The sequence below is a fragment of the Argopecten irradians genome, chromosome 9, assembly GCF_041381155.1.
Source record: "Argopecten irradians isolate NY chromosome 9, Ai_NY, whole genome shotgun sequence".
Lineage (NCBI taxonomy): Eukaryota > Metazoa > Mollusca > Bivalvia > Pectinida > Pectinidae > Argopecten > Argopecten irradians.
Window position 1 is genome coordinate 29,417,670 of NC_091142.1, and position 12,618 is coordinate 29,430,287.

Below are 12,618 nucleotides of genomic sequence, written 5' to 3' on the forward strand. Positions count from 1 at the left end.
TTCGCAGTTCATGTGATTATCTCAGCATTTCAGCACTCATCACTTTTATTTTCGTCGAAGGCTAATCGTATCTTCATACGCAGAAGAGTTCGAATGACGAAAGATCACACAGATGTTTGAATCGTACAGAGGGTTTCTTTCTAGCTTTTCGGTGATAAATTCCACATGACATCATGAGAATAATGGCGGAATTTTCAAAGACTGAAAAAAATCACAATATTATGCTGTTCTGATCTGTTTGTTATACGCAAAGACAAAGGTAGGTTAATCTATTTTTGCATTATCGATACTCTGTTTTCATAATTGGATAAAACAGCACAAATCAAAACTTAGAGGAAATGTGACAAACGTGCAAATTCATCTGTTCATCTTTCCACCCCATCGACCAGCGTCGACTGCAACAATATCACAATTAAATGAGTAACGACATGCCTTCATGTCTACTCTCGTTCATAATTTGACTGCTTATACGGACTGCGAGATCCACGTTTGTCAGGGTCGGATATCAAAAAGTTTTCAAATGAAATTAAAAAAAAAGTTTTGACATCTAGGCCTACTGAAAAGCAGGCTTAGTAAATCTTTTTGTAGTCGTCCTGCTGTAATGTGCTGGCTCTTAATGACATTTTGCTGACAGGCTGCGATCTTATTGTTTGTTAGTCAAAGTTTGAAAATCAGGTCCCTCTATATAGCTAGATCTGCATTGTTTATGTTGTAATACGTTATCTTTTGCAGAATAGTTGATTGATAATTCTTTTATCAGTGTTTATTATTTATAGACTCTTATTGTGAGTGATACCCCAGCTGTAAGAAGAATGGAGACCGCTCTGAAGGATGCTTGCAATACATTGAATAGCATCAAGCTCAAAGATGAACCCGATTTCAAAAATAGCCTGTCATCTCGTGCAATAGAAGATGCTGATACGAAGGGTTTGTATACAAATCTACAGGAGTTAGATGATCAATCAACATGAATATTGGGAATGTAAAATTAATAAATGTGAAACAATACTGTAATACAGCGGACCCGCAATAATACGGACGCTGATAGTTCGGAAAACTTACAATCCAGACGGAAATGTCAGGGAACGGATTTCCTTAACATTCTTTATACTCACTAGTCCGGAAATGCGTATTCTGAAATCGAATCTCTATTTTGGGAACGGAATGTAATTTTTCGTTAATAAATTCCGCAATAATCCGGACAATTGTTGCCATGTGCCAAGAAAATCCAAGGCCAGCTACAGCTATGTTTAAAATACACACTGCCAAATGACGAATAACACTAGTGTGTGTTGTCATAATGACGGCTGCCAGGTCATAGCCACGGGAGTTTACCTGAACACCTTTCACAAGGGTACATGCAGTCATGTAATGGTTCATTGGTTTTCTATAGGAGATCAAACTTCAGTGTTGTAATGCAATATATTTTTAGCCACACGCTTTTAAACATGCAGTTTGAGTTTGGTAGAGGTACGTATGCTGTCGATTACCTTACTGGTCTCGCAATCCGGACGGAAATGTCAGGGAACGGATTTCCTTAACATTATTTATACTCACTAGTCCGGAAATGCGTATTCTGAAATCGAATCTCTATTTTGGGAACGGAATGTAATTTTTCGTTAATAAATTCCGCAATAATCCGGACAATTGTTGCCATGTGCCAAGAAAATCCAAGGCCAGCTACAGCTATGTTTAAAATACACACTGCCAAATGACGAATAACACTAGTGTGTGTTGTCATAATGACGGCTGCCAGGTCATAGCCACGGGAGTTTACCTGAACACCTTTCACAAGGGTACATGCAGTCATGTAATGGTTCATTGGTTTTCTATAGGAGATCAAACTTCAGTGTTGTAATGCAATATATTTTTAGCCACACGCTTTTAAACATGCAGTTTGAGTTTGGGTAGATGTACGTATGCTGTCGATTACCTTACTGGTCTCGCATGCAGAATATATATCGCTCTGAGTTTCGGATACAATAAAGTGAGATAATTTATAAGTATTTTAAATGTATGTGAATCTATTCGAATTTATCGTCGGTGGTATAAGATATAAAGGCTACGGCACATGCCATTTACACGTGTTTGACATTGTGCACGAAGTTAGACATGAACGGGCATGTGGTTGTTACACACGTCTGTAAGTCAGAAAGCAAAGACTTGTTGAAGAAAACACACAATATACAAAATAACAATTATATTAGTTCTTAAAATGTTCACAACTATTTGTTATCATAGTTTTTTTATGCCAAGAACGTAGATGATATTGATCCTTGGTTGGCATTTTGAAACATAATTTGCCGTACGACAGATTAAGAGTGGGATACGTGGCTATATGCATACATAGTACACAAATAACGATGGCTTTTGGTTTTGTATTTTTTAAAAGAAATACATTTATTTTATATTATTAACATTTTATGTAGATATGAAATTATTAGACACAAAAAATGGTTCTGACTTGTGTATAAATTTCTTTCATCAATTTATTATAGAAATCACTTGCTTCTAAGATCCCCAGTTATTTGCTGATCTTGCAATTATATCCAAAGAAGTGGTAACCAGTTTGTTTTTGCTCTGCTTAGTTACATTCTACTGGCCAACCCCCTATATAAAGCACGGAACCTGACACACATACATCATTCTAAACATATCTTGTCTCACACATGATGCCCTGATACTGCAGATTACATTACCAAACTGAAATTTAACACTGCACTCACCTGACAAGGTTTCTTTGAAGTAATATTGTCAGCTAGATCCCAAAATATGTCTAACAAGCTAATAAAACACATCAATATACACTAGGTTTACATGTACATGTGTACGTGTGTCCTTAGTAGTTTATATATAACAGGTGGTCATGTGCATGTGACCGGCATGTTTTTCCAATCGACCACATAGAGTATGATACTATACGTGGAGATATATGGATATATTTTTGTTTGGATTGTAGATTTTTATTGGACCTAGCAGTAATATTGTCAAATGCGTCAGCTTTATGTACCAGGTATTGATATTTTTTATTGCATTTTATCATCATTAGCATCTCAAAATCATCATCAGACAGTCTGTATCTGTCTGGTCGGAATACTTTGCCAGCAATTAACACTAAACAATCTCTCTACTGGAGCTGAAGTGGCTGGTATAGCTAAGTAGTTGCTAGCTAAAAAAGACGAATTTAGAAATTTGCAAGAATAATCTTTCCAGAACTTTAATGGGTCACAATATTTCTCTGCAATCTTCACTAAAGTCTTCTGTTAAAATTTTCTTGGCAGGGGCAGTGAAGACAAATCTGAGCTATCATCAATATTTTTGCCTTCATTAGATTTGCTAATTAGGTGATCAACAGGTGTCATATAAGCAAGACCTTTGTGAGTTGTAATCACAGGCTTTGTGTTCACAACTTCACACCTCACACCTAGCTTGTATATTGCTTGAGGGGTAAACTACAGGTAAAACAGGTCTCACATATGTTACCTGTTTAAATTTCTACATAGCCAAATAAATGTCATACATTCATTAATCTTGGTAATTATTTAGACATTAGTAAATATATAAATGTAATTGAAAAGTAATTGAAATGTAATTGTTAATTACACATTTTTATAATGTAATTAATTACAATTACAATTACATGTAATTGAAATATTTCTTAATTACAAATTACTTTCAATTACTTGAAAAAATGTAATTAATTGCAATTAATTACAATTACATTTTTAATTATACTATACGTGGAGATATATGGATATATTTTTGTTTGGATTTCAATTCACTTGTGTGGATATTTTATTTTGAGAAACATCTAAATGACAGCTTAGTGGAGTTGACATGTTTTCATGCTAAAATAATTAAGCCCCATATGCATTTACAGGTAAGGGCTTCATTTACATATTAGTAGGTGATACACAAAGGAAACTACTAGGTGCTGTTTATGTTTTTTAGACTGAGCGCACATGTTTCGATTCACATGCTTTCTTGAAATAGATGTGTACTGTAAAAATAAAATCTCAAATGAATACTTTTTAACTATTAATTCTGAAAAAAATTATATGAAAGAATAATGAAGAATATCTCATTCATTGTTGGTGTGTTTTATTTTTTTAATGAGACACTACATTAACTTCATGATATGGATTCTGTTATTTCAAAAATGCCAAATTTCTATTCGTATTGTTTGAGATAGAAAAAAATTATACATTTTCTCATAAATGTGCTGATCTTGTCATTGTCATCATCTGAACAGAAAATGTGAAGCCTCGTCATATGAGTGAAGAGGAATTGACACATGATGAGCAGGTGAAATTTAATCGCCTGGTCACGAAAGCTTCACAGCTGGCAGCTGATGGACAGGTTAGAATGGCTCTGGAAATGAACAAGCGGGCACTGAAGATCCACCACAAGGACAAACTGGTCCGACGTATACAAAAGATGGAGGTATGCTACAGATGTTACAGATCTAAAAAAAACTTATATCTAACTTGATGAATTCAAGTCTAACTTAATTACTTCAAATCTACAAAGGATCATACATGACAATGTGTAAAACTCAGTAGAAGATGTGTTCTATGATTTCAGGCCTACCTAAAACAGTATGGTGGTATGTTCTGTGATTTCAGGCCTACCTAGAACAGTACAGTGACATGTTCTGTGATTTCAGGCCTACCTAGAACAGTACAGTGACATGTTTTATGATTTCAGGCCTACCTGGTACAGTATGACGATGTGTTCTGTGATTTCAGGCCTACCTAGAACAGTAGAGTGATGTGTTTTATGATTTCAGGCCTACCTAGAACAGTACGGTGACATGTTCTGTGATTTCAGGCCTACCTAGAACAGTACGGTGATGTGTTCTATGATTTCAGGCCTACCTAGAACAGTACGGTGATGTGTTCTATGATTTCAGGCCTACCTAGAACAGTACGGTGACATGTTTTATGATTTCAGGCCTACCTAGAACAGTACGGTGATGTGTTTTATGATTTCAGGCCTACCTAGTACAGTACGGTGATATGTTTTATGATTTCAGGCCTACCTAGAACAGTATGGCGATGAGGAAGAGTCTGAGGAGGAAGATGATAATGGGATGGTGTTGGTAGGGAATGAATTCTACCTGTACAAAGATCTCTATAACAAACTGTATGACCATCAGAAAGCTGGGGTTCTCTGGTTCTGGTCATTACACAAAAAACGCAAGGGCGGTATCCTAGGTGATGACATGGGGTAAGGCTTGTTTGTAAAATGGTAAAATAACCCTGGCTAAACCTTAGAAAACTATCAAATGTAGTGTATAGGACTTGAATTTGGTAATAAAATGATGACTTCTTTTTTCCAATAGAATACATTTTATATATATGTATAAATGAGAAAAGCAACTACAAGTCAAAACATGGTATTTGTCAGAACCCAATATGTTTCTAATTGGTGTGAAAAATATAACACTGTCAAGGGATATATTGTATTGGGGAAGAATTCTGTAAACTTACTTATTTTAGAACATTCAAAATTTAGTGCAAATACGTAAAAATGTTTTTTAATTGGCACAGATATAAATGAGCACAATTTGGTTGTTCAATACGGGAAATACCATTTTACATAATTTAGCACTATACACGAATAAGCAGGAAAAGTGCTAAAATAAAACTACTGCTAAAATAAGTATCTTAACAGTATTAGAAATGAAAGGGAAAATTGCATCATGAAATAAGGGACAGAAGTTATAATTCTATCACCCTACCTAATAGTACAAGTGATAACTAAGCAAATATAGCCACAAGAAAGTAGTTATTGTACCATTGAATTAAAATAGTGTCAAATGCCTGGAAAAATATGTTAAGAGACAAAAGTGGAAGTTTTACAGTTGTTGATTTCTGTACACATTTCAGTCTGGGAAAGACCATACAGATGATAGCGTTCCTGTCAGGATTGTTTGACATGGACAAGGTTCACGCAGTTCTCATCGTAATGCCTGTGTCTTTAATCAGTAACTGGGAGAAGGAATTCAAAAAATGGTAAGGGCTATTCTCTGGTATGTACACACGTAATGTTGCAGAAATGAAATAAAAGATATCTGAATGAAATGCATGTTGTTCAAAATTGATAATGAATCCATATTTGAATCAATTTTTCAAACAATAACGGCATATGATTGTTTAAAACTTAATTATAACTGAGGACTGGTTTCGAGAAATGGATTTTCTTTGATCATTGGGAAAATTCAATTCCTATTCCAATGAATAAATGTCAATATAATGTCAATGTTATGTCTATATAATGTCAATGTAATGTCTATATAATGTCAATGTAATGTCTATATAATGTCAATGTAATGTCTATATAATGTCAATGTAATGTCTATATAATGTCTATGTAATGTGTAAGTACATTGTTTAATGTTAGTGAAATCGTACGCTCTATATGTTCAAATGTCTCTATCTATTATAGAACTAAAACCTTGCATAAATGTTTCCAAAAACTATTAATCTGGTTAATGTAAGAGCTATCCAAAAGAATTATTGTCTTTGATGGATTCTGTGTTGATGATTTGGGGAAATAGCTTAATAAATTAAAACCATTTTGGTGGTGTGATACAGGGCACCTGGTATACGAGTGACATTGTTCCATGGGAGTAGTAAACGCGAGAAGGAGCGTGCCCTAGCTAAGGTCCAGAGACGAGGAGGGGTCTGTCTGACCTCTTACGGACTGGTGGTCACTAGCTTCGAGCAACTCGGTCAAAAGGAAGGAAGGGAGTTTCAATGGGTAAGAAATGTAGCCTTAATTTTTATTTTTATCATTGAGTTAGAAACTACCATTTTTTTCTACTATCTTTGATACTTATCTACCTATAAAAAAGGCCATGAAAGTTATGCAAAATTTCTTTGGATTTTTCAGTATTCTTGGAATACATGATTGTGTGATGAATTTTGAACATTTCTCTATTCTAGGACTATATGATCCTAGATGAAGGTCATAAGATAAAGAATCCTACAAAGACCACTAAGGGAGTGCATGCCATCGGCGCCAAGAACAGGATCGTACTGACAGGAACACCAGTGCAAAATAATCTCAAGGTGCTCATTTTATTCTGGTCAATAACTGTTAACGCCTTTCTATGAAATGTTAATGCCTTTTTAAGAAAATAATTTGTTTAACAAAAAAAACATAATCCTTTTAGAAAAGTATAATATTTTCTAAATTTTTCATGTTTGAGTTGAAGACCTAGATATCATTTAATTTTGATTTAAATGCTTATTTTATTTTATCAGGAGTTATGGGCCCTTTTTGATTTTGTTCACAAAGGAACACTATTGGGAACAGCTAGAACTTTCAAGATGGAATATGATACTCCTATTACAAGGGTATGGTATACAGATGTGCATGTCATATAGCTAGTTAGACATTTTGGCTGGAATGATATCTTCACGATTTTGTGGCACATTTCTATGATCACAAAATGTTGAGAAATGGTTGTATCATATATGCACTTATTGCAAATTCTGAAAATGTTTATCCGCTCAAATTTTCTTTCACTCCAAAGTTTAAGTTTTGAAATGTGTACATAACCAGCTACACAGTATAAAAATTATTAAAGGCGCTAGCTTATACTACAAATAGAATTGTGATTCTGGCTTGAGTTTGTATGGATTATGTTGTCTTTTCTATAGAACTTTCTTTCACTCCAAAGTTTAAGTTTTGAAATGTGTACATAACCAGCTACACAGTATAAAAATTATTAAAGGCGCTAGCTTATACTACAAATAGAATTGTGATTCTGGCTTGAGTTTGTATGGATTATGTTGTCTTTTCTATAGAACTTAATTACACTTAAAACGGCATTGCATTATCTCGAAATTAAAGATAAAAAATATAATAACACACAGAGCCATCACTACTTGTCCAATAGCTTACTACTGTGAACATAATTTATTGTTGAACAACAAAATCTGTTAGTGTTCATTACAATTTTGAATTAGAAGATTAAACATTCCTCAGGTTGATATTTATCCCTACTTGAAAATGTTTCTGTTCTGTACAGGCGAGAGAGCGTGATGCAACAGCTGGAGAGAGAAAACTCGGAATGATGATGGCCGACAGTCTGAAGAAGATCATTGCGCCATATTTCCTCCGACGTACAAAGGCAGAGGTGGCAAAGAAAGAAAAAACACTTGATGATAAATCTTCAGAAGATGAAAGCGGCCAGGAGCGCAAACAAATTAAGTATGGAGGACATGCTGCACTGCAGTTCATAGTGAATTCTTTAGCTCATTCACCCCTGAAATTTCATAATGGACTGGTCTAGTCTTTGATTGGAAGAGTCTAAATGTGTCTTCAGGGGTGAATTAGTTAATTACATATTTTAAAAGTTCTTTTATTCATTATAATAACAATGTTTAATATTAAAGGCATTTTTGTGAGAAAGAGAAATGATTGGAACATTATTACTCCAGATGTATTTTGAAAATCAAAAAATAGAATATTTCAATATTTCTATTTTATAAGGATTATAAAACTTTACAAAAGATAGATTATTTACATATTTTCTGAACTTATCATTTCTTATTTCACTTTAGTGAGTTATGTAGTCTGTTTTAATATCAAAAAATATTCCTATATTTATGGTAAAAGTCTCAAATCAAAGTAACTGAAATTTTGCTGACTCAATGAATGACACTTTCATCTCATACAGTATTGCAAATTGTTTACCTTTATGTTTTGTTCCAGAATGCCGACTATGACAAGGAAAAATGACTTCATTGTGTGGCTGTTTCTAACACGAACCCAGCAACAGATCTACCAGGATTTCCTCTCATTAGACTCCGTGAAAGAGGTGAGTCACTCATGTCAATTGTCGTGTTATTTTTATTCGGTCAATGTAGGAGGTCAACCACAATAAATATTGATCAATTGGACTATCAATTAAAATAAAACAGTAAAACCTGTCTTAGTGACCACCTCTGTATGAAGCCCACCTGCATAATAACGTCCACTTTTCTAGGTCCCAAACAACCAATTTTAACACGATTCAATCTCTGGACAATAACCATGTGGCTAGAAAGACTATATTTCCTCTATCCATAGGATGGTCTTTTATAGACAGATTGGACTGTAATAGATAAGCTGCACTCAGTTGAAGAGGACTGTCAGTGATATCCGTAGTAAGCATCTAGTGGCCCTAGGGCTGTTTGCAATCCTTGTAAAAGAAATAAAGAATTAGAACATATCCATAGTACCGTAATTTACCAATAATAAGCCTCCTCTTGCCAATAAGCCCTCTTTTCTTTTTATCAGTTGAAGATAGTTAAGTGTTAACAAAGCTCTACTTAATAATACATAACAGGTATATAAAAATTTATATAACTTTAAATTGTCGACATGTAGCTACTGATGACAAAGAAATCCCCACTGGTAGCTCTGACTGTCCTAAAGAAGATTACTGACCATCCACGTCTTCTGTCTAAGCGAGCATGTGCACAGTTAGGGCTGGACGGAGAAGAAGCGTAAGTATTTAAATCATCATCAATCATCCATGTGAGTGGAAGTAATTTCCTCCATTTTTTAATTCGAGGGTCACCTCGCCATTGTGATCGTGGTTGCAAAATTCTCTTACAGTCAATTTCCTCAATATGATTGGCTTAGAAATTGCTCGCAGATACTAGCGCTCCTAGCGGCAGTGTATTCAACAACTTTGATTTTACCAGGAATTTTAAATAGCAAATTTTGAATATGAAAGTTACTGAAATAAGCATATCTGTAACGTTGAAATAGGAATAGTATATTACAACTTTCATATCCTTACTATATACACTATCCAAAAGATCTTCTGTTTGAAAATTTTCACCTGAATTGTTTACAAAGTATCTAGACTTTTCGTCCCCAAAATGGTGTTTACAATGAATGAAGACGTTTCGTCCCAAAAATGCTTCGCTCCGAAGCTGGTTCCCCCCAGACGTTTACTCCCTATTAGCGACAGTCATCCCGCAACGGAAAAAATGAAATCAATATTTCACCTCGAACATCAAAATTGATACCATAATTTTGTAATTTGAATCAAATTTGTCTCGGAGCAAATACATTTCATGGCGAAATGAAGATGCATTTATCACGGCTGTGTTATGGCACATGGATTTACTACAATGGAAGAAAGACAACTCTAACAAAATTTTGGACAAACTTGGTCTACTGATAAAATAGCACGTGACAGACGGTGAACATTTTGTAAATGTCCAAGGTGGCGTAATCTTAAAACTAACGGCAGTTAATAAGGTATGAATATTTACCACATCCATAATTATCGATAATTTCATAAGCACATGTATAAATATCAGATTATATCTATATACTAAAGCACGTTCAGAGATTTCCATTAAACCATACTTTTAAAACATTTTAGTTATTTTCACCACAGGAGCTTGACGTTCTGATCATATACATACAGCATATTCATTAAACTAGGTAATACAAAGTAAATTTTTGGCCGAATGACATAAATCATATATGGAATGTTCATATAACTCGAAGTGATATTTTTTGAACTACTAGATCAATGAAAATGTCGATTTCTTTTTCATAATTCTTCCGTAAAACGGCACTTCAAAAGCTGTTTCAATCTGTAAAAATGTAGAGAAAACTGTTAATTGTTTAGCAATTATCCTGAGTTATATTTTACCAACAAGCATCAGAGATTAGCAATTAAAACTTACATAAACATATTCCCGACTCTCACTTGCATTGTGTGATCACTCGAGCGGAACTAATCTCTACCACCTGGCACAGTCTTACAAATGCAATCACACAAAAGCCCACATGATCACTGTTTTTAGTGCGATTACATCTTAGGGTGTGAACAATGTTAGTTTTTTTTTAACTTTTTACTCAACAAAATAGACATTACGCTTTTCATGATCAGCACCATCATTTTCTGTATAACTTATTAATTTACCGCTGTACCCATGCATATGATACGTGTGTATATTTATACTTCTTTGTGCACATTATATAACAACTGCTATATTACAATCAATTTATGTAGGACAAAACTCTTATTTGTAAGAACAGGAGGAATGAAGAACAGCGGGAATTAAACTTCAATAATATTTCCTCTATGCTGGTATTGCTATTTATGAGTAAAATGTTTAATTATATGATATTAGCCTTTTCAGTAATTACTCTGTTAATACATTTATTGTTTCCTTATGTTTTACAGAATGTCAGCATGCATGTATCATTTCAACTGGAAACAGTCTAGGAGAAGAATTGTGTGAACAAAAAGAAGTAATTTTCAACTGTGGAAGCTTAATATTGTAATCCTTTTCAATCCGAAAATAATTACTATCATCATCTTCAAATTCCTTATTAAGAATTTAACTGTGATATGATTTAAGCATATACCTGATATTTGTTTATATTCTATGACATGTACATGCTTGAAATGAAATGAATAAATAAAAGATTATTTAAATTTAAAACACAATATGACATTAGCTGTTTATATTTTTTGTCAAAAACATATTAAGCTTATCGTTCATAACACACTAATCATCACCTTCGAGACAATTTAATGAAAATCAATTAAACATTAATTTGTATAACACAGGTCGTCTTATGTTTTCCCCGCCTTGACTATCAATGTTCCCTGATCACTCTGAAAGTATTGATTTTACCTTTTTTTTCGGTCACCACATGAACTGCCTTTAAATCAATCACACCAATGAGACATACATTTACTACATGCATTATAACACTGTAAGGCAATTCTGCAAGATCAGCGAACATTGTTGATTTACCTTGAATATCTACATGCACAGTATGGTACCATATGTAACAGGAGAGGAGAAAATGTAGCGGCAAGACCGGGATTCGATCCCGGGACTCTCCGAACACTAGCTGAGTGCTCTACCGACTGAACTACCTGGTCATCGATAATCGACCCAGTCCAGTCCCGCTACACTCCTCCCTGCTTTTTTGAATACATACGAGACCCTTTCAAACACCACAGCCGTTGGTTATTTAGTTGGGTGCCAATTCTGTAACAGGAGAGAAGAAAATGTAGCTCTTCCGACTGAGCTACATGTACCTGATCACCGATAATCAACCCAGTCTGATCCCGCTACAAATATTTATCTGGTTATTTTATCTCCCTTCCTATTTTCAATCTACCTTTATGACTTAGAATCTTACCTGGTGGAAAAAAATATTTTGTCTTACAAATCTTGACAAATTATGCACACTGTGATTGTTGCTAGCTGATTGCTGTTGATTGTTAATGATCTCAAACACACTTATTACTTATTGTGCCAATTTAAGTGAATTGATTCTACTCTTTTCAAATATTCCTGATTACTATTCATGTGTAATATCTTAAAACATTGACATGTGCACGGAGTACGGCGGACCAGACCGCCGATGTTTTGGACATCTGCTAGATATTTCAGTTTCAGGTTACGGTGGCAAATAAAAGAAAATAAACACAATGCGGTTTTCATATGTTATTTCTTCTAAATACAACATTTTTTGTGCAAGTTGTCAAGCATTTATGGGGAATATTTTGCATTGAAATTGTCACCTTCATACATCGGTTTTGGGATTCCCTGGACATTGTTTTTCCCCATTTTT

General features: G+C 34.3%; 1 protein-coding gene across 1 annotated transcript in view; it reads left to right on the forward strand.

Moving 5' to 3' along the window:
* Positions 1-156: 156 nt before the first annotated feature.
* The window catches only part of LOC138332011 (DNA excision repair protein ERCC-6-like), a 38,126-nt gene continuing 25,664 nt past the window's right edge, over positions 157-12,618 (forward strand). The window contains exons 1-11 of the mRNA XM_069279927.1: positions 157-259; positions 777-927; positions 4,253-4,443; positions 5,036-5,229; positions 5,892-6,017; positions 6,600-6,765; positions 6,951-7,076; positions 7,272-7,364; positions 8,042-8,223; positions 8,728-8,833; positions 9,385-9,503. Coding sequence (XP_069136028.1) covers positions 813-927; positions 4,253-4,443; positions 5,036-5,229; positions 5,892-6,017; positions 6,600-6,765; positions 6,951-7,076; positions 7,272-7,364; positions 8,042-8,223; positions 8,728-8,833; positions 9,385-9,503 — 1,418 coding nt within the window. The 5' untranslated portion in view covers positions 157-259; positions 777-812. The remainder of the gene's footprint in view (positions 260-776; positions 928-4,252; positions 4,444-5,035; positions 5,230-5,891; positions 6,018-6,599; positions 6,766-6,950; positions 7,077-7,271; positions 7,365-8,041; positions 8,224-8,727; positions 8,834-9,384; positions 9,504-12,618) is intronic.